Source organism: Myotis davidii, unplaced genomic scaffold (assembly GCF_000327345.1).
Source record: "Myotis davidii unplaced genomic scaffold, ASM32734v1 scaffold196, whole genome shotgun sequence".
In the NCBI taxonomy this organism is placed as follows: domain Eukaryota; kingdom Metazoa; phylum Chordata; class Mammalia; order Chiroptera; family Vespertilionidae; genus Myotis; species Myotis davidii.
In genome coordinates this window covers 480,895-500,158 of record NW_006288258.1, presented here as the reverse complement: position 1 = coordinate 500,158, position 19,264 = coordinate 480,895, and the positions used below count along the sequence as shown (strand labels likewise).

The window sequence follows — 19,264 nt, the reverse complement described above, 5'->3', positions numbered from 1 at the left end:
GTGTGTGACAGGGGGCGGTGCCCCACCCCCCCAATCGGCCCTGCTCTGAGCCTGACCAGGGGCAGGACCTAGGGATTGGGCCTGCCCTCTGCCACCCGGGAGCAGGCCTAAGCCAGCAGGGCGTTATCTCCCGAGGGGTCCCAGACTGTGAGAGGGCATAGGCCGGGCTGAGGGATCCCCCCCCCCTTCCCCCCGAGTGCACAAATTTTTGTGTACTGGGCCTCTAGTCAATAATAAGAGAGAATCACTGATGGCCTGCCTCCTGCATGCCCCCTCCTGGGGATTGGTCCCATAACCTGGGCATGATCTGATAACCTGGGCATGCCCTGACCGAGAATTGAACCTTGACCTCCTGGTTCATAGGTTGATACTCAATCACTGAGCCACACCAGCTGGGCTAGCAAGGACTTTTTAGCAATGGCCTAATGTCTCCAGGGATGTTTTGGACAAAACTAAATGTCTGCTAATCCAGACAAGTTCTTACATGGATTTGATCCCTATCCTGTAGAAAGATATAATCTAAATTATACTAGATACTAACATATATTATAAGCAGCCAAGTAAAGGTACTAAACAATCAGTGAATCATAACTAAGATATTCAGTCTATGTAAAGATCATAAGCAAAAGCATTTTTAGGGATGAAAAAAATGTAGATTAGGATGAATAATGATGAGAAATTTAGATTAGCTGAACAATCCATAGAGCTTTAAGGATGTGCCAGAGAACCAATTTAGATCATGAAGAGGCATGGCTCTAAAAGAAGAAATTGTAGGAAAGCTAAGGATAAACTTCAGTAGCAGGATGAATAAACTAGAGGTGGTATAAGAAGGCCATATTGGAATAGCCTTATCAAATAAGTAACAATTTGAAAACAATTAGCTTTGAAATAAAATGTGCCCTTTTACAAATAATACACATTAAAAAAAACTATAAGGCTTTTAATTCTATTCTAGGATTTTAGAAATGAAAGCATTGTTATCAAGTGATTATCAACCATTAACACTAATTTTGTTAAAACTCATGCGTCAGTTTCTAGATAGAGGGGTAAAGACAAACGTACACATAATTTCTGGTCCAGCCAAAACATCATTACTTAGTTGGATGAATGATTGCATAAAATTAAACTGGAAAGTTTCTATAAATCACTGCAGCTTTGTATGCAGATACAAAAAAAAATTTAAAACTTCAACCCCCTATTATCACAGCAGGTTGTGCCCTTTCCAGTAAGAGTAATCATTTAGGAGTTCACATTTAGGAGCTGTAGAATTTAAGATAATTCTAAAGCATGAGTGCTGATTTCTAAGGTTAGTGAATAAAATTAAAATCATCCGACATTGATAAGACTGGTGAAAATGTTATATTTTATACTCAGTTATTTAAAATGTCACAGATGTTTTTAAAAAGTAAATGTGACAATTTGTCAAGATTAATAAAAATCTTTTATCTTAAAAATTTCACAGCTGGAAATTTCTTATAAAGAAATAATTGAACAGAAGATTTGTACTACTGTTCTACCTACACTATAAAAAGAATTTGTTCACTACTATGTTTTTATTTATAATATTAAAGTACTCAGCCCTAAAAACTATTGGGGAAAAAAAAAACTGGTAAAAACTAGTAATACTTTAAAAATGTAATGGAGAAAAAAATACCAAACTGAATGTGCTCTAGGAATATAATCAAGTGAAAGTGGATGTGTAGCTAAAAAACAAAAACAAAACAACAACAACAACAAAAAAAAACCTTAGGGAAAATGAACAAATGATAAAAATTATTTTAGAATAGTGGAATTACAGGTAATATGCTTCTCTTGTGACAATTTTATTAAATTAAATTAAACTTAAAAATACACAAAGAAAACACCTGGATACTTCCAAAAACACTCCAGAGAATACAATATTAATGCTGGTTACACGAGATAAATTATACATTTTTTAAAAAATACATTTTTCCTCTGAAATACCATGAAAATAGTTTTCTAGTTTTAAAGATATTTCTGTATTTGTCATTACACTCTATTCAAGCACTGCTAAAATGTACTTTATTCTGAAGAACTTTCTGCTTCCTAGGCCACTCAAGAATAACTATTTAGCCCTAACCGGTTTGGCTCAGTGGATAGAGCGTCGGCCTGCGGACTAAAGGGTCCCAAGTTCGATTCCGGTCAAGGGCACGTACCTTGGTTGTGGGCACATCTCCAGTAGGAGTTGTGCAAGAGGCAGCTGATCGATGTTTCTCGCTCATCGATGTTTCTAACTCTTTATCCCTCTCCCTTCCTCTCTGTAAAAAAATCAATAAAATATATTTTAAAAAATAACTATTTAAATTAAGTGACTCACCTGTTCAACACGCATTTATACTAAGTGCTGCTCATTGCAGCAGAGTCCAAAAGTCTCATTTTCCATCATTTAATTCTCCCACTTCACTCCATCCTATAGCCAGCATGCTCCCCTCTATGACATTTTTTATCCTTGTATCTTCCTCCTCTACTTCAGTGTTCTATATCAGGACCCCAAAGTTATCTTAATCCTAAGATTTTTGGTTCTGTGGCCAAAAATGTTTCTAGAAGAATGTATCTGGACCACATAATCACATGACAATACCTTTGGTATTTAAAAAATAAAGTTTTTTTTCTCTGTCAGTACTCTATACTCATTGTAAAAATTCACTCAAAGACTTTCTCACAAAATTATTCCCTTTTCATTTCCAGTGTCTCTGATGCCAACGGCCTTTCTTTTCTGACATTAGTCATATAGAGGTCTTCCTTAAAGTAAAAACAAAAATCTTAGTCTTACTCTTCCTGTGACACATAATTGCTACTTACATCTATTGCTGAATTCACTGAATACATACATGTTTTAAACTAGTAATTTCTATTGTGAAACCACCATTTCTTTTCCTCGAATGCCCCTACATCCGGGCTTATGTTTGAAATGAGGTTAATAAGTACGCTTACAAATTAATCCTTCCTACTATATATATATATATATATATATATATATATATATATATATATATATATATATATATATATATATATATATATATATCTTCTAATCTTTCTTCTATTATAATTCTAATCATCTTTCTATAGCAATGCTTAACTTACAGAGTCTCTCTAAACACTTTGGGACATGATATCCTATGATCCCCCCGCTTTTTTTTCCCTGTTCAGAATCCACTAGTCCTCCTTTCTAACTCGTTATTTTGGTATCTTTCATGATAAAATAACACTCCTGGGAGCCTTGGCTCTAAAGGGTTCTGAACTATCAGGGAATGATTCTGCATGTGCTCCTTTTTCTTACACTTAAGCCACATCACCTCCCTTGTAGCAATCACCAATGGCTGAATGTACTTCGTGGGCTCAAACAAGGTTAACAAGTGAACCAATAATCTTAAAAATAATTTTTAGACCAGTATACTTAAAATATGTGATAGCAGTTTTAATTTAGCAATATGAATTAAAAACTAATAGAGGGAAAAGTTTTATAATAGAGGGATCTCAGCACTTTAAACTGATAAGAAGCAGTGGACAAAACTCAGTAAATACCACATAACTTAGATAGGTATTAAATGAGGTATTCTACTGTCAGAAGACAGAGCTCTCAATCTAGCAGTCTTAGTTTTCAAGTTATGTGAATTATACCATAAAAATGTTATGTTATTTTAAGTCAAATATTATCTTACGATTAAGAAAGTAACTTATCCTAAATAGGTGTAAGGTTTAAAGAATAAGAGTGGGAGAAACTGTTCTAGTTTTGAGAGAATGAAGATAATAAAGATAAGTCTGGGAGAATCTTAAGAATAACTGTCTCTGGAGACAGTGGTAAAATGAGAATTAGGTCATTTAACCCCTTCCCCGGCAGAAACGTGTATACTCGTTTTCACAAAATGTTCTTTTTCAGTCGTCGACGAGTATACTAAGAAAATATGGTAAAAAAATATGGTTTATAGGAAGACGAGTTACAAACTGTTTTCATAACCAGCATCAAAAATACTATATAGAACCAAAATAAAAAAATTAGTCTGAAAAAGAAACGTTTTTAACAAAAAAATTGTTGGGGAAGGGGTTAAGATAGAAACTTTCTAACATAGTAAAATTAATATGAAAACAGGGAAGGTTATCTCATGAGGCCTTTGAAATTTTAAGTCTACAGGCTCAAAGAGTTCTTCCCCCATTAGGGGCAATTATTTATAAATCTTCTTGTAGATTTTTTCCTGAACAATTGCTAAGACCAAGTATCATGATTCAAGGAGATACGGTAAAATCTAATCTAGACTTCATCAATTCAGAATTAAATTTGTATCCTAGAAATGATCTATGACGCTCTCCTCTGAGTAGCTAGGGTTACTTGCATTTAATTATCCAGCCTCATAGAGGCATAAATAGGCTCTCAGTTCACAATAGTGGGAATACATGTACTGAGTATGACTTAATGTTAAATTAAAGACGTTCTGATAAACTAGGAAATTTAAAAGTGAGTCCAGTTCTCGGCAAAACTGAATGACTTGTGAATTGTTAGGACAGTTCTATCCTAGCCCACACTATCTGTGAGAATACTGTGTCCTGATTAAGAACTCCAGCTCCAGAGACAGCCTGGGCTCAAATTCCAGCTCTGTAAATTCTCAGGGCAAGCTAATTTAACTTAAGCGCTCTATGACTCAATATCTATATGGAGACAATAAAAGTACCCATTCCATAGTGCAGTTATGAGAATTACTAAAGACAAGCAATGCAAATCGCATAGCAGAATACTTGGCATATAGTAAGCAAATAATGGATATTCATTTCACCTACGAATGTTTTTCTTCTTGGTGCTTAGAAACCAAGCCATTTAAGTAAGGGTCTTGAGTTCAAGATGTAAAATGCTATTTTTGTCTCAAGTAAGGACATGAGCATTGCTAAGACAATGCAAAAGAAAACTGCTTTTGCTTCGGAAAGCAGGCATGGTGTCCAAATGAGTTTCTCTTCTTGCTGCTATGGCTTAATCTTGAGGATTGGTGGTAAATGTAAACAGAGAGTAGGTTTCATTAAAAAGGAAGTGTAGCGTGGTTAAGAGCACAGACTTAATTAAATCTGGGCTCTTCAGCTTATGAGCTGCATGCCCCTAGACAAGTTGCTCAACCTCTCTGCTTCAATGTCCTCATCTGCTACAACAATCTTTGTACAGAAGGGTGTTTGCTTTGGGGCTTCAGAAAGTTAGGATTCTTTCATTGGAAACAAGTCCCTAGGAACAGTAGAGAAAGTTTGTAACTAGTTTGAGAATGTTACTAAAATAGACTTAGATATTTTCAGAACCAGAATATCACAAATGTACCCTGAGCTTTTAGTCTGCGTTTTTTCATATTCTTATACAGGTAATCCACCTACAGCTTTTAGCTCACATGTAAAATTAAAACTTAAGAAAAAACTGTTGTGAGTGCGAAGGGAAGAGTGTGTAACTGGAAAAGAGCATACGGGGAGAAAGATGACAGAAAAGATAAGATAAAATAAATCACCTTATCTTCTAAACCACATTCTGGCACCAGAAAGGGTAGGGGAAATACAAAAACCCCAAAAGTTTTCCTTAAAGATAAACTTAAATACATATATCATGTGTGTGTATGTGTGTGTACATATAAAGGCTCAGTAGACTATGGCCTGTTGCCTATTTCTGTATGGTCTGAAAACTAAGAATGGTTTTTACATTTTTAAATAGTTGAGAAAATACACAAATGAAAAGTATTTAATGACACATGAAAACTATATCAAATTCAAATTTCACTGTCCGTAAATAAAGTTTTATTGGAACACAGTTGCATTCATTCATTTATGAACTGCCTATGTCTGCTATTGCACTACAATGGCAGAGTTGAATAGTTGTAACAGACACCCATATGGCCTTCAAGGCCTAAATATATATACTCTCTGGCTCCATACAGAAAAAGTTTGCCACAGCAAGTGTTATGATAAAAGGGGATAAATCTTTTAGTTGTGATTCTCCAAATGTAAATTGCCAAATTATATTATGATTATATACACTTTAAGGTTCCCTAACAAAGATGCTTCCCTCAAAACTGGTGATTCTCTAATGGTGGTCCATTTCCTAAGAGAAACTCACTCTTCTAATGATCTGCATGTAGTGCAGAACTCCCATAAGTTCAATGGAGTACCTGTTTGAAAACTTGACCCACCCAGAGTTGCTTCTTGTTGAAAATCTGGCCTTGCCTACAACTTCTTGTGTTGTCCACAAGTGAAAAGAAAGTGTAGAATTAGAGGAGAAAAGGAACTAGAATTTAATCAAACACCTACCATGTGCCAAACACACTGTATTTCTTTTAGTTCTTCACAACAATGTTATGAAGCTAGAATTACTGTCCCTATATCACTGAGGTAAGGAGAGACAGTCAGGGAGGTTAAGCAACTTGCTGAATACAGTAAGTGGCAGAACTGGGATTTGGACCCCAAACCTGAGTTATTTCTACTAATCGGGGATTTTCAAATATTATGATTATGACACATTGTAAGAAGTGCATTTTACTTCATAACACAATATACAGATACATAAATGTATACAACTGAACAAAAGTTTCATGACCAATACTTACCCTTAAAATGTACAGTGCACTCTATTTCCTATTCTAGTCTGTAAGTTAACAATCAATGGTCACAATCAACAAAATTATTTTCACAACCCACTACCTGTTGTCTAAAAATAAATAAATAAATTACTGCCCTAAATTACAGCGTTTTTCAAGCTTGGGAAGAATATTAATGAGGTTCTTTAACTATTATAAAGGCTGGTCAACCTTGCCACTCAGGCACCTGCTTTGTGAATGCAAAATCAGAGAATAATTACATTTAATAGGTTTTTTAGAGGTTATCAAAATGCTATTTGAGACAACTGATATGTGAGACAACTGGTTTAAAGAGTATGTTCCAAATGCTTTATATAAATTTGTTTAATCCTCTGTGAGATAGATATTACTGTTCTCAGAGGCATAGAAAACTCAGTTAATTTCCCAAGACTGCACAATGAGTGAAGAGCTGTTGAGACCCAGGTGGTTCAGTTCGAGTTCACTCTCTTAATCACTCCTCTCCAGCACCATTCCCTGCGGCACTTCACACCCAAGTCACATTCATTTTTTAAAGAAACAACCTTTAAAGAATCAACATTATACTTTAGACTTTTTAAAAAGCACTGGCCATGTAAAGAATACAGCCATATCTTTGATAACAAGAGTATTAAAATGCTATATTAATGATATTGTCACTGTTCCCTATGTCTGATCTGTCCTGGTATAATATATACTTTATTTTATTAGAAAGTAAAAATTACCCATCTTGATTACCTATGCTGCGGAGTTAAACTATGCTTTATCATGAACAGGTAAAAGCTAATTCTTTATGGATATGTTTTTCTAAACACCAGCCTATCATTTTCTTCCTCACTTTCAGTAACACTATGCTAGGAGCTGGACAATTACAAGTGAGACAGTTATGTCCCATGCTTTCACTGAGCTGAAGACATACATTAAACGAATATTCACATTATTAATCACCAGAATAAGTTCTAGAAAGGAAAGATAAAGCGAGGCTTGAGAGTATACTACTGGTGTACCCAGCCTAGTCAACATGGCCAAAACATCTTTAAAAGCAGTGACATTTATGCTGAGCTATAAAGGATGGGAGGAATTGTGCCTAAAATGATTTCCAGGTAAAGAGAAGAAAATGTAGAAGATCCTAGGAGGGAAGGATGGCTCTTCTAATAAACTTCGGTAATTTGTCAACAGGAACTAACAGAACACACATTCTGCTGGAATCTGCCCAAGACACTTGCTAGAAACAGGAAAAAAGTGAGAGCTGTCTAGCTTACTCAACTGAGGGTGATTCTGCTCTAGGTGGGAGGGGGTAGTGCAGTAATTGTCAACATGGGCTACACATTCGAATTCTAAGGACCTATGTCAAGGAAAAAGGCCATGGAATAAGAAAAAATAATTCGTTTAACTTATGAATGTCCTAACGTGGAAAAAGAAATTGGAAAGCTGGAGAAGACTGTTATAAGGGCATGATCATATTGATTTGTTTTATAGAATCTACAAATGCACACAAAACAGCTAGACTTTTTTTTTTCATTCTCCTATAAAAGGAAAAATATTGCTAACATCCTGGAAGAAACTAGGAACTCATAAACATTACCATTATACAGGAGTAAAAATGGGAACAAAGAGAGAGAAAAAAAAAATCTTCCCTGGACTTTTGCCTTTGTTGTTGCCAATCAATATCTGTTAAAATGAACAGGTAATTTAGAAGATAATTAGGACTGTTGGTTTAAATGTTTAGACAATTCATTTTATGTTGTATTATAAATACAGGGATTTTTTTCTGTCTCATTCCCCCCTCACTTCCTTTTCTGCCATACTTTTACTATTTATGTTCCTTTGCCAGTGGACAAATGTAGCAAATAATAGAAACAATTGATAGTAGGAAGTTTCCTAATAAAAATAAGGGCAACCATTTATAGAAAGTTTATTATGTGCTAGGTAGGCACTGTGTGAAATGTTTTAAATACACAATTATCTCAAGTTATCACAACAACCATTTGACGTATTATCACATTTATGTCATCAATGAGGAAACTAAAACACAAAGTCAAATAGCTCTGTGTCAAAGGTCACACAGTAAGGGACGCCATAGTCAATTAACACTTTGTAGTCGTTTGTCTACTCTCAGCCACCAAAACTTTTTTACCGTTCCGGTCGTATGTCTGCTCTCAGCCACCACAGCAAGGAACCGTATGAATCTTAACTCTATTCATTCATGTATCAGTTCATAATTTCTCTGAAAGCTCTTAAGTGTCTAAGCGACCTTGTCACGAACCAAAACATTGCCCCGAAAAATCGGAAATACCGAAACTCAATATAAACAAACGCGGTCGTTCCACACACGCCATGTAAAGTGGTAACGTTTGTAGTGATTCTACTAGTAGTGACATAGTTCCAAAAAAGAATTAATAAATCTTGTTTATCCTTCATAATCTTGCATGTTATGTATCACTGCTCTTTCAATGGAAATTAATTCCGACCAGTACAACACCCATGTCCAAATTTAATACGACCGCAAAGGGTTAAGCCAATGCTACTTCTCTTAAAGTACATTCAACCTATTGTCAGAACACAGTATATCTGATGGATTCCAGAGGAAGGTTAAAGAGGATTGGGGGTGAGGGGGGGGAGGGGTGGCGAATATCAATCTAAGAACGAAAATTTGAGACTTGCTGGACTATATATACTACATAAGTTCACTCTCTTACATGGCTATAGAAGTAAAACCACATGCTTTTTTCTGGGAAACTAGAACATAAGTAAAAGAACTGCTTTAAAGTGTAAAGAAATGTGAAATTAAAAAAACAATTTTTTTTCCTAAATTATATTTTAAAATATAACATTTGGTGCAAACAAAAAATATATGTGATATAAAGTGTAAAAACCATTTAATTCTTATATTTAATTTATATATAGAGGCAATCAATGTCTTCAAATTCAACTAATTTCCATTAATATTAAACTGGACTTATTTTTGGAAATGCCAAATATTTTTATGAGATTTAAGTTTTGAAGAATACATATAAAATTTCACAATTAATATATATAATATCAATAGGTTAATTTTAAATCATTTTTTCTTCATTGCAATTTTGCAATTTTCAGTAGTGAATAAACTCTATGTTAACTGAAGACTAATCTAACAGAATGTATGACATTTGATAAGAAAAATAATTCATACCTTCCAGGATATATAGCAAAACTGCTAAAGACAGAGAAACACAAAAATGGATTTTATCCTAAATTTACCAATTTTAGTTATTTTGTGAAATAAAGAAAGCGTAAAATTTAAGAGATAGACCATTCTAAAGTAGGTCTTTAGCCTTCAGTGCTATTTGAGCAATTATATACAATGAATATTGGCAATGAAATAAAATCTTACCCAGATCTAGACGTTTTGAATTCCACCTTGAGGATAGGTTTGCATGGTTCTGGCTTCTTCCCATCCTTTAACTGTTTTCCTAAAATATATTTTCCTGTATTAAATTCTAAAATTCTAAGTTACTCTAAATTCTTACATCAATAGCTTATAAAATGAAAGTGAAATATAATGAAATCCATCATGAAACATTAAAAAGTGATTCTGGTTTAAGTATTTAATTTTTAAATAACCAAGTAAATTTACTGCTTGAAATTCAGTGCTAAAAAGTAAAATGAATAATTTTGTAACAACATTTATGCAATATAATTCTGGTAAGAGAAATTGATAGTCTTCTCAATGTTTTTAATTTCAGAAAAGAGAAATAAAATTTCAATTTGCTCAATGAATTCAAGTTTAAGATAGCCAAATTTGAGGAAAAGAAATATAAATCAGATTTTTACCCAAGTGTGACAGGCTAAACCCTATGCTAATAAATCCATTTATATTTATTCTCCTGAAATAAAATCCATCTGTTGTAATATCTAGAAGGCTGCTTTAAAATGTGTCAGGGACTCATACTGTCCAAAATTTTTGAGTATTTAAAAAATATATTTGTTGATTTCTGTTATCTATTTCTACAAGTTCATTATAGAAACAACTTAGAAACATATAAAGAAAATATGACATCTGTGCCCATTTCTTAGAGATAAATCATTTTAAGCAATATTTTTCTTAGATCCCAAACACACACTCCTACCTCAACATTTATCTTTCTTCTCAGTTTCCCCATCCCCATAGTACCTATCTTATCCTAATAGACTTTTATATTTCATTTGTTTGTTTGCCTCACCAACAAGAATATAAATTATATGAAGGCAAAGGTTTCTGTGCTTTCTGCTGATGTATATACCTGGTGACAAACATTGTTTGGCATACAGTGGGTGCTTAGTAACTATTTAATAAATGAATAATCAATAATTTTCCCTTTGGATTAATTCCTAAAAAAGGGACATCTGAGTAGAACTGTATTCCAGAAAGACTGTACCAATTTACCCTTCCATCAGCAATGTAGTATTTTGCTACACCTTACCCAAACATTATTTTTTTCTGACTTGGTAGGTGAAAAGGGTATCTCATTTTAATTTGTATTTTTAATCCCTAAATATTCTTAGGCTTATTAGTCATCTGTATTTCTTCTTTTAAAAATAGCTTATATCTTTTACCCATGTTTGTATGTAATTTCCATATTTAAAAATAAATTTAATACTCAAAGGTCATTAACATTGTATTTATCATATATTGCTAATATTTTCCCAAGTGTCATTTGTAACTGAATTCTTAGCAGTTTTAAGAAATTGAATATTTTTAAATGTACACATTTAAATAATGAAATCTATCAGTCTTGTCATGTTTCCAGTTAAGAAAACTTAAAATCCCAAAATATCAATTCTTCCAAAATTAATTCATAAATGTAATGTAATTAGGATCCCCAAAGCCTTTCTTGAATTTGAATAAAATGACCTTGAAGTTCACATTGTGGACTCAATGCCTATGAACAGCTAAGGAAACAAGGAAACGAGAGTAACTTCCAGAATGACAGTACAGACCTCTGTGATCTCGCTTCCCACAGAAATTGAAATACTAGCAAAACAACTAAAGTTAAATTCTTCAAAACTCTGGAAATTAACCAAAGCCACAAAACAAGTAGAACATTGCCTACTCAATAAAAACAACTGCACCTCAGAGACAAGGAAGACTGAAACATTTTGATGGAATGCTATTCCCAGCCTATTCACTCCTAGCTAGGTGGCCAAGTAAAGATAGGAAAAGGTATCAGCAAACACAGAGACTCGTTTTTGTTGTTGCTGTTGTTTTCTTTTGCAGTTCCAATAAAACCAACTTCCCTGGAGCACAATCAACATTTTGTCCCAACTTGCAGCTGCTTGGAAAACTATACTCCCAAGGTGCTGTGCAATTTTACTTGATACAGACATCAGCTCAGAGAGACAAAATACCCTACCTGCAGGGCATCACAGAAACAATAGCAATCTGCTGGCAATATCCAGCTGCCTAAGGCTGTGGTTTCAGTTGAAATACATCAAGAAAGAGCCTGCGTAGGAATTTAAAAGAAAATCCTTCAAAACTAGACATATTCCTGGGAATCATAAAGGCTGCATACATGTGTAAGGCTCTGTTCATGCCCAGGAAAACCTGGGAAAGCAGAAGGCCAAGGTCCCTGTCACTCATCTCTCTCTGGACAACTTTGAGACCTTGAGCAAACAGGAAGTTACAAAATTAAATGGGAGCTACTGCTGTCAGGAACCCTAGAGAAGAGAAACTCATGGCTAGTAGAAATATAGAGGGCACAGCCTTTTTTTGAAACCAGTCTGAGAACACTGATTAGGAACTGAGAACAATTTCTATAAAATGTATACAGGATAGTAATGGCAGCATAATCAGTAGGGATCAAGGACTGAAAACAAAGTGAATGCCCATTAATTTGGAATTGCCATTAAAATGAAGAAATTAAGAGTTATGCCAGATGAAATGGGAGAGATTCCTAAAGTACAGTGGATTAAGAAAAACAAGATGCAAAAGAATCCCAATATAATTCTACTTTATGTAAAACAATAACAAAAAAATCATGCTTATAAATTATTAATATGTGTGATTTTGGAAATATATATAGTTTAGAAGAATACCTGTACAATTTTTAACATAGCTTAGCTGTTAGGGCAGGAAAGGGGATTGGGCTGCAAATGTGGTTAAAGGTTGAGGGAGAAGGGACTGGTATGGTATGATCCCATTTGTGTATGAGGTACGCATTCATGTATGTCTACATGTCTAGAAAAACCTATCAGACTTTTTATCTTTCCCATCTTTGGTTTCTTGCTTAGGAAGTCCTTCTCCACATAAAAATCATATACATTTTCTTTGCAATTTCTTGTAATTGCTTTATATTTCATTTATTATATGTAATTATTGATTTCTGAAATATGTTTTAGTATAGGGAAGTTACTTTTCCTGTTTAATTAATACATTATCAGTCATCTCAGTGCAAATTTAATATTTTGAGCTATAACTGCCAAAGACTAAAGTGTACATATCTAAAGTGTAGCAGTATAGCTTTCCCCATTAATATAAAATGTCACCTTTATTACATGAAATTTTTATGAACACGTGCATGCCAACTGGTATTGGAGCATCTAATCTTGCCTTAAGATCCTAGGGGATCACTTCTTCATTACACAGAAATGATGGTGCAGTGGAATCTTAAACCTCTGGCACCCCAACATATAAGAACCAAGAAATGAAAAGTGATGGAGGTAAGTAGAATACCAGACTAAGGGACTGAAAAGGACTGCTGGGAGAGAAGACTAGATTGTTGAGGTGGAAGAGGGAATTGAGGAAAAAAGAAAGGTATGAAGGCAAAAAGGAGGTTTAAATATGAAAAGAAGTCCCTTGTGCTGTATAAGAAATGTAAGAACATCAACCTCTATTTCAATCTATTGAGAAACATAGGACCTTCCAGTAAAGCATTTAAATGTTTGCTCTGAAGAAGGCCAGCATCAGACTTTTACCTTCTACCACCCAAAGCTCTAACGGGAGTGTCAGGCTGATATCATCTGGAATTACAGATGCAAATTTTACATATGCTTTCAAAAATTACTGTAACATACTTTTAATAAAGTAAAACAATGATTCAGATATAACTCAATTTAACTTATTTCAATATTCGCTGGTAACCTTTCAGTGGCTAGAACAATTTTTAGAGAAGGATAATGGGTGTTTTATTTGCTGAAACCTTTTCAAGTCTGAGCCTATATATCTTGCATAAAACTTGGCTAGGTACAAAATTCTTAACTTTTTGTTTGCTTAATAGTCTTTTGACATTGCTCTTATAATAAACTTATAATAAAGTTTAAAGCAGTCTAATTTTTATTTCTTTATTAGTAAACTTTTTTCCATCCCCAGCTAGAATACTAACAGCATAGTTTCATTATCTCTGTAAATCAAAAATGTTAGTTTTTATAGTGATCTTCATTAATCCTGTTTGGTAGTTAGTCCTTTTTTTGTGCATACTGTGTTTCCACCCCCACCCTACCCCCAACTCAATTGGTATTTCACCAATTATTGCTTATGTTTCAGAAGGGTTAATTTATTTATCAGTAATCCAAGATTAACCATTTTCTAAGTCAAATCAAGTAATAAGGCACTAGCTAATCTATAATAATAAAAGCATACTATGCTAATTAGACCAGATTTCCTTCCTGACGACCTTCGGAATGAAGCTGGGGCCAGAGGGAAGCCTGGGTCCCAGGTGCTAGAGGGAAGCCGGTGCTGGCGGCCGGGGGAAGGAAGGCCTACTCTTGCACAAATTTCGTGCATTGGGCCTCTAGTATTTTATAAAGCATATGTCAATTAAAGGATGCTTACAAGATCACCAGATTTCACCACTAGGTGTCATTTTACTTCTTACTTGCTATGCCACCTGAGTAGCAAAAATCTGTGCTTGTTCTTTCAACTGCCTGTGAATTACCTTGGTAAATTGTTAAAAATATCTAGTTAATTATAAAACTTCACTGGATAAACCACATAAACCTCAACATCACATATGATTTCTTCTTGTCTCTTACTATGCCCTGCTTCTCACTCCCATAGCCACTCAGCCACAATGAATAATTGGTCAAAGTCCTGTTGATTCTAATTCCAAAATTTTATTCAGGTATGTCCAGTTCTTCCTATTTGCTGTCACAAATGAACTCTTCATTATTTATTATTTACTAATGCAATGGTTCCCTAATTGGCCTCCCACTTCTGCCCTTAGCTCAAGTAATATTTCCAAAATGTAAATGTCACATTTGTCATGGTAAAATCATTTACCAGGTCACCATCATGAAAGCCAAACTCTTTAGCGTATTATGACATATATTCATGTCTTGATATGTCTCTCTCTCTCTGTGTTTCCTGCCCAAAGGAAGTTTAAACTCTGGTCATATTAAACTATTTGCAATTTTCCAAGAACACTGTGTTTTTTATTATGTCTTTGTACCGCCTGACTAAAATGACCATTTATGTTTTTTTTATCTTATAACACCCACTCATCCTTTATGATCAAACTCATATAATCTGAATTTGTGAAATCTTCCTACATATGCTTTATCCAAAAACTTACTTACTACTTCTGTTTCCACATCATATTACGCATGCTTTTTTCAGCATTTATTATAATGTAATAGTTATCAGTTTTATAGATCATTTTTATTCACTGGTCTATGAGTTCTTCAAGGGCAATATATACCCAGTATTTAATCTCTGGTACAGAGCAAGTGATCAATAAATGTCTATTGAATGAATGAATGAATGAAGATGTATTAAAAATGAATGCTTCCTAAATTTTTAATTTTTCATTTAGAATGCAGAGCACATTTTCTAACTGATACAGTTGTGTACGGCAATTTTGCTCTCAGGCTACAGCTGATGTCCACCACTCACACATAAATACTGAGACTGAAATGTAGTCTAAGTTAAGATGTGTTATAAGTATAAAATACATACTAGGTTTCAAAGAGTACACTAAAAAGGTAAAATATTTCAGTTTTGCATGTTGATTACATGTTGAAATTATAATATTTTGCATATTTTGGGTTAAATAATAATTTTATTATTAAAATTAATTCTGTCCAGCCTGTATTGCTCAGTGGATTGAGCATCATGCCATGCACCAAGAGGTCACCGGTTTGATTCTGGTCACGGCACATACCCGGACTCAATCCCCAGCGGGCAGGGGAAGTGGGGGCAGGAGGCAGCCAATTGATGTTCCTCATCAATGTTTCTATCTCTCTCTCTCTCTAAAATCAATAAACACATTTAAAAATAAATAAAATTAATTTTACCTCTTTTTTGTAAGAGGACATTTAGAAAATCACAGAGGCAGAAGAAGTAATTCATAGAAGAAATTGGTTTAGGAAACAAGTTATAGAGGCAAAGGAAGGGCTCTTGGAGCTTAGAAGTGAGGAAGGTAAAGGTGATGTGCCTGGAGGAGAGGAGGAAATAGTGAGGAGGAGGGAGAGTGCAGTGAGTTTCAAGGATGGAGATTTTAGAAAAGGTCCCAGAGGGAGACCTCAATAGAATATTCAGAAGCTTTCCAGATGTGTCCTTTAAGGGTCCAGGGTCTCCACTGATTGATTGGTTGGTTGGCACCAGGGCAGCGGTTATTATCCAATGCAGCTGGACCTGAGATTTTGCTGCTTTTCTGGGCCTGAAGCTGAAATACAACTGAGCCTACATATTATCTCTAGGGAGGAAAGGTCAAAGGGAGGGTCTAAACTGAAAAACCTGTTTGTTTTTACTATTAGTATGATTACTAGTAAATTTAAAAATTATACATACAGCTCACAATATATTTCTATTGAACAGCGATGTTCTAAGAAAAAAAAATGACTCAAACTGGAGAATGACAGTTACTAACACTAGTCTGAAATGGGGAGGATATTCTTTCCTTAATTCATGTAATGACAGAATTGATGTACAGTTGGATTCGATACACATACATAACTGGTTGCCTTTTTGTTTGTTTTGTTTATCATCACCTGAGGTTATTTTTTGCATTTTTTTTAAGAGAGAGTGGAAGAGAGGGAAAAAGGGGGAGAAAGAGAGAAACACGGATGTGAGAGAGACACATAAATTGGTTGCTTCACGTAGGTGCCCTGACCAGGCCTGGGATGGAATCTGCAACCCAGGTATGTGCCCTTTGACCAGAATTGAACCCATGATCCTTCAGTGTAAAGATTGATGCTCTAAGCACTGGGCCACACCGGCCAGGGTACATATCTGGTTTTTGACTCTTGGCTAAAGGCAGTGGGATTTATGATGTGCTTGTTTAAGGTCCAAAACTCCCCAAACTTCCCTTGTGACCCAGTGTAATTGCTTTACTGAAGACTGTCAATTGGTTTAACTGGTTTGGCAAGAATGGCTTTATTATTTAAAGGGCTTCCTTAAGAGTTTCTCTTTGCTTTCCTAGAAGTCAGATCTTTGTGATTGGAGCTAGGAGACTCAGCACAATCCATATGTGCACATATGACTTGCATATGGGCATCTGTCAGAAGTCTTGCCTGCCTTATTTGTCCCACTGCACCACATCCTTTGACTTTAAATAAAAGCCTTACTTTGAGATTGCTCTGTGGAGTTTGGTGAGTCCTTTCAAATATATAAACCGGGGTAAACTTTGCAATGAAATATACAAGGAACTAAAGTTTTTTTGTGTTTTGTGTTGTTTTTAAAATGTTTTTAGTGATTAGAGAGAGAGGAAGGGTGAGACAGAGAGAGAGAAACATTGATTGGCTGCCTCCTGCATGCCTCTTACTGGAATCGAGCCTGCAACCTGGGCAGGTGTCCTAATAGGGAATCAAATCTGCAACCTCTTGATTCATGGGTGATCTTCGACTGCTGAGCCGCTGATCTACACTGGCCGGGTTGGTTTTATTATTTATTGCATTTTTATGCTTTAGGTAATCTTAAGAGATTAATAGAATTATTTGTATGTCACATCCTTAAAATATTAAAATGTTTATTTTAAAATAAAATTTGATTTTCTTTTTCCTTCAGCAACCCTTAATAGAAAAGTTCCCCAATCGCAGCTTATTCCTTTGTATGTTTATTGACTGTACTGATGAATAAGCTCCAGAAACTAAATATTAAAATGTCATTACCTAAAATGGACACCTACTAGTTTTGACCATCTAGCACAGTGATTCTCAACCTTCTGGCCCTTTAAATACAGTTCCACATGATGTGACCCAACCGTAAAATTATTTTCGTTGCTATTTCATAACTGTAATGTTGTTACTGTTATGAATCATAATGTAAATATCTGATATGCAGGATGGTCTTAGGTGACCCCTGTGAAAGGGTCGTTCGACCGCCAAAGGGGTCGCGACCCACAGGTTGAGAACCGCTGGCATCTCCATTTCCTTTCTGATTCTGGTAAAGATAATAAAAGAAAATCTACTCTGCAACACATCATGTATACATGCACACACACAAGATTACAGGGGAGATTCTCTGGGCCGAGCTGTGGGGCCTTCAGCCAGCAAACCACTTGACCATGATGACTGCATGTGACCCATGACTATCAAATTTCTTCCCTCTTAAACAATGAAAGCCCATCTGTCATAGGAGAGAAACAGGCCAAAAGAGAGAGCTCATTCCCTCGACACTCAATACGCAAATACAGATTTACAAACCACCAAGATGAAATGACTTTGCAGGGTCAATAGATGGACCCAAATCTGGCTTAATTTCCATATATGCACAAAACTTTATATCTCATTTAATCCTGCCATTTTACATATCATGAAATTAAGTCCCAGCGATCAGTAATGATCTCCACAAGGTTTTTCACATAAAGCAAAACTAGAATTACATTCTAGGTTGTATGATTGCCAGGGAAATATCCTCTGATACTCATAAAAACTGGATTCAAGGGAACTATCACTTTTTTGTCTGTTTTAATAAAATATCACATGTTGAGTAATTTCAGACATAAAAATTGACTTCAAAAATATTACTATAAGCCATCTTGATACATATAGTAAAATTACCCTAAATTATTATCAGAAAATTCTTAAATGAATTCAAATTACTCTCCTTTGCTGGCTATTTTATCACTATCTAAATAACTATGTCCCTCAGAATGAGTCAACTATCAAACAACTTTAGCAATGATGGTTGTCATTCAAGGCTAAAGACTGACCATAACTAGCAAATCTGGAGAACTGTTTCATAATTCAATTATAGTTCCAGTACTAGGCCATCATGTATCAAAGTGTATTTCATAGAACATGAGAAAACCAAAACATGTTTTGTAAATAAAAGATACTAAAATCAAATACGTTTGGGAAAAGCCACATAAAATAAATGAATATATAAATTAATATAAATAATAAATTTAATATTAGTAATAGTGAAATATATTTTGGGGAATACTACCCTAATCTAACTTACGGTCCAACCTTACTAAGTAAATACCATATCCAGATTTATATTTACTATAATCACATGTGTATAGCACATCATAATTTCAAGGTACTTTCATTTCAATTATTATCTCTATGTATAGATGAGAATGCTGAGATTCAGAAATGTTAACTGACTTCGCAAAGTCACAGAATTAGAAACTATGGAATCAGGGCTTGACCATAAGTCTACTGGCTTCAAAACTCCATGTCAGGCTGGTGTAACATTATGTCTTCTAAACAGAGTCTTCAGAACATCATAAGTTAATCTAAACATTGAATATCATACTGGTAGTAGTCAT

The 19,264-nt window shown here is 34.7% G+C and overlaps 1 protein-coding gene across 9 annotated transcripts in view; it reads right to left on the bottom strand.

Annotated features, from left to right (window-relative positions):
* Window positions 1-19,264, bottom strand: part of STXBP5 (syntaxin binding protein 5) — a 156,882-nt gene that overhangs the window by 78,142 nt on the left and 59,476 nt on the right. For 6 of the 9 annotated variants that reach the window (XM_015561605.1, XM_015561606.1, XM_015561608.1 and 3 more), the window contains one exon: window positions 9,967-10,045. In XM_015561605.1, coding sequence (XP_015417091.1) covers window positions 9,967-10,045 — 79 coding nt within the window. Of the gene's footprint in view, window positions 1-6,100; window positions 6,217-9,966; window positions 10,046-19,264 lie in introns of those variants that run through there. The other 3 variants (XM_015561611.1, XM_015561612.1, XM_015561613.1) reach the window with 2 other exon arrangements.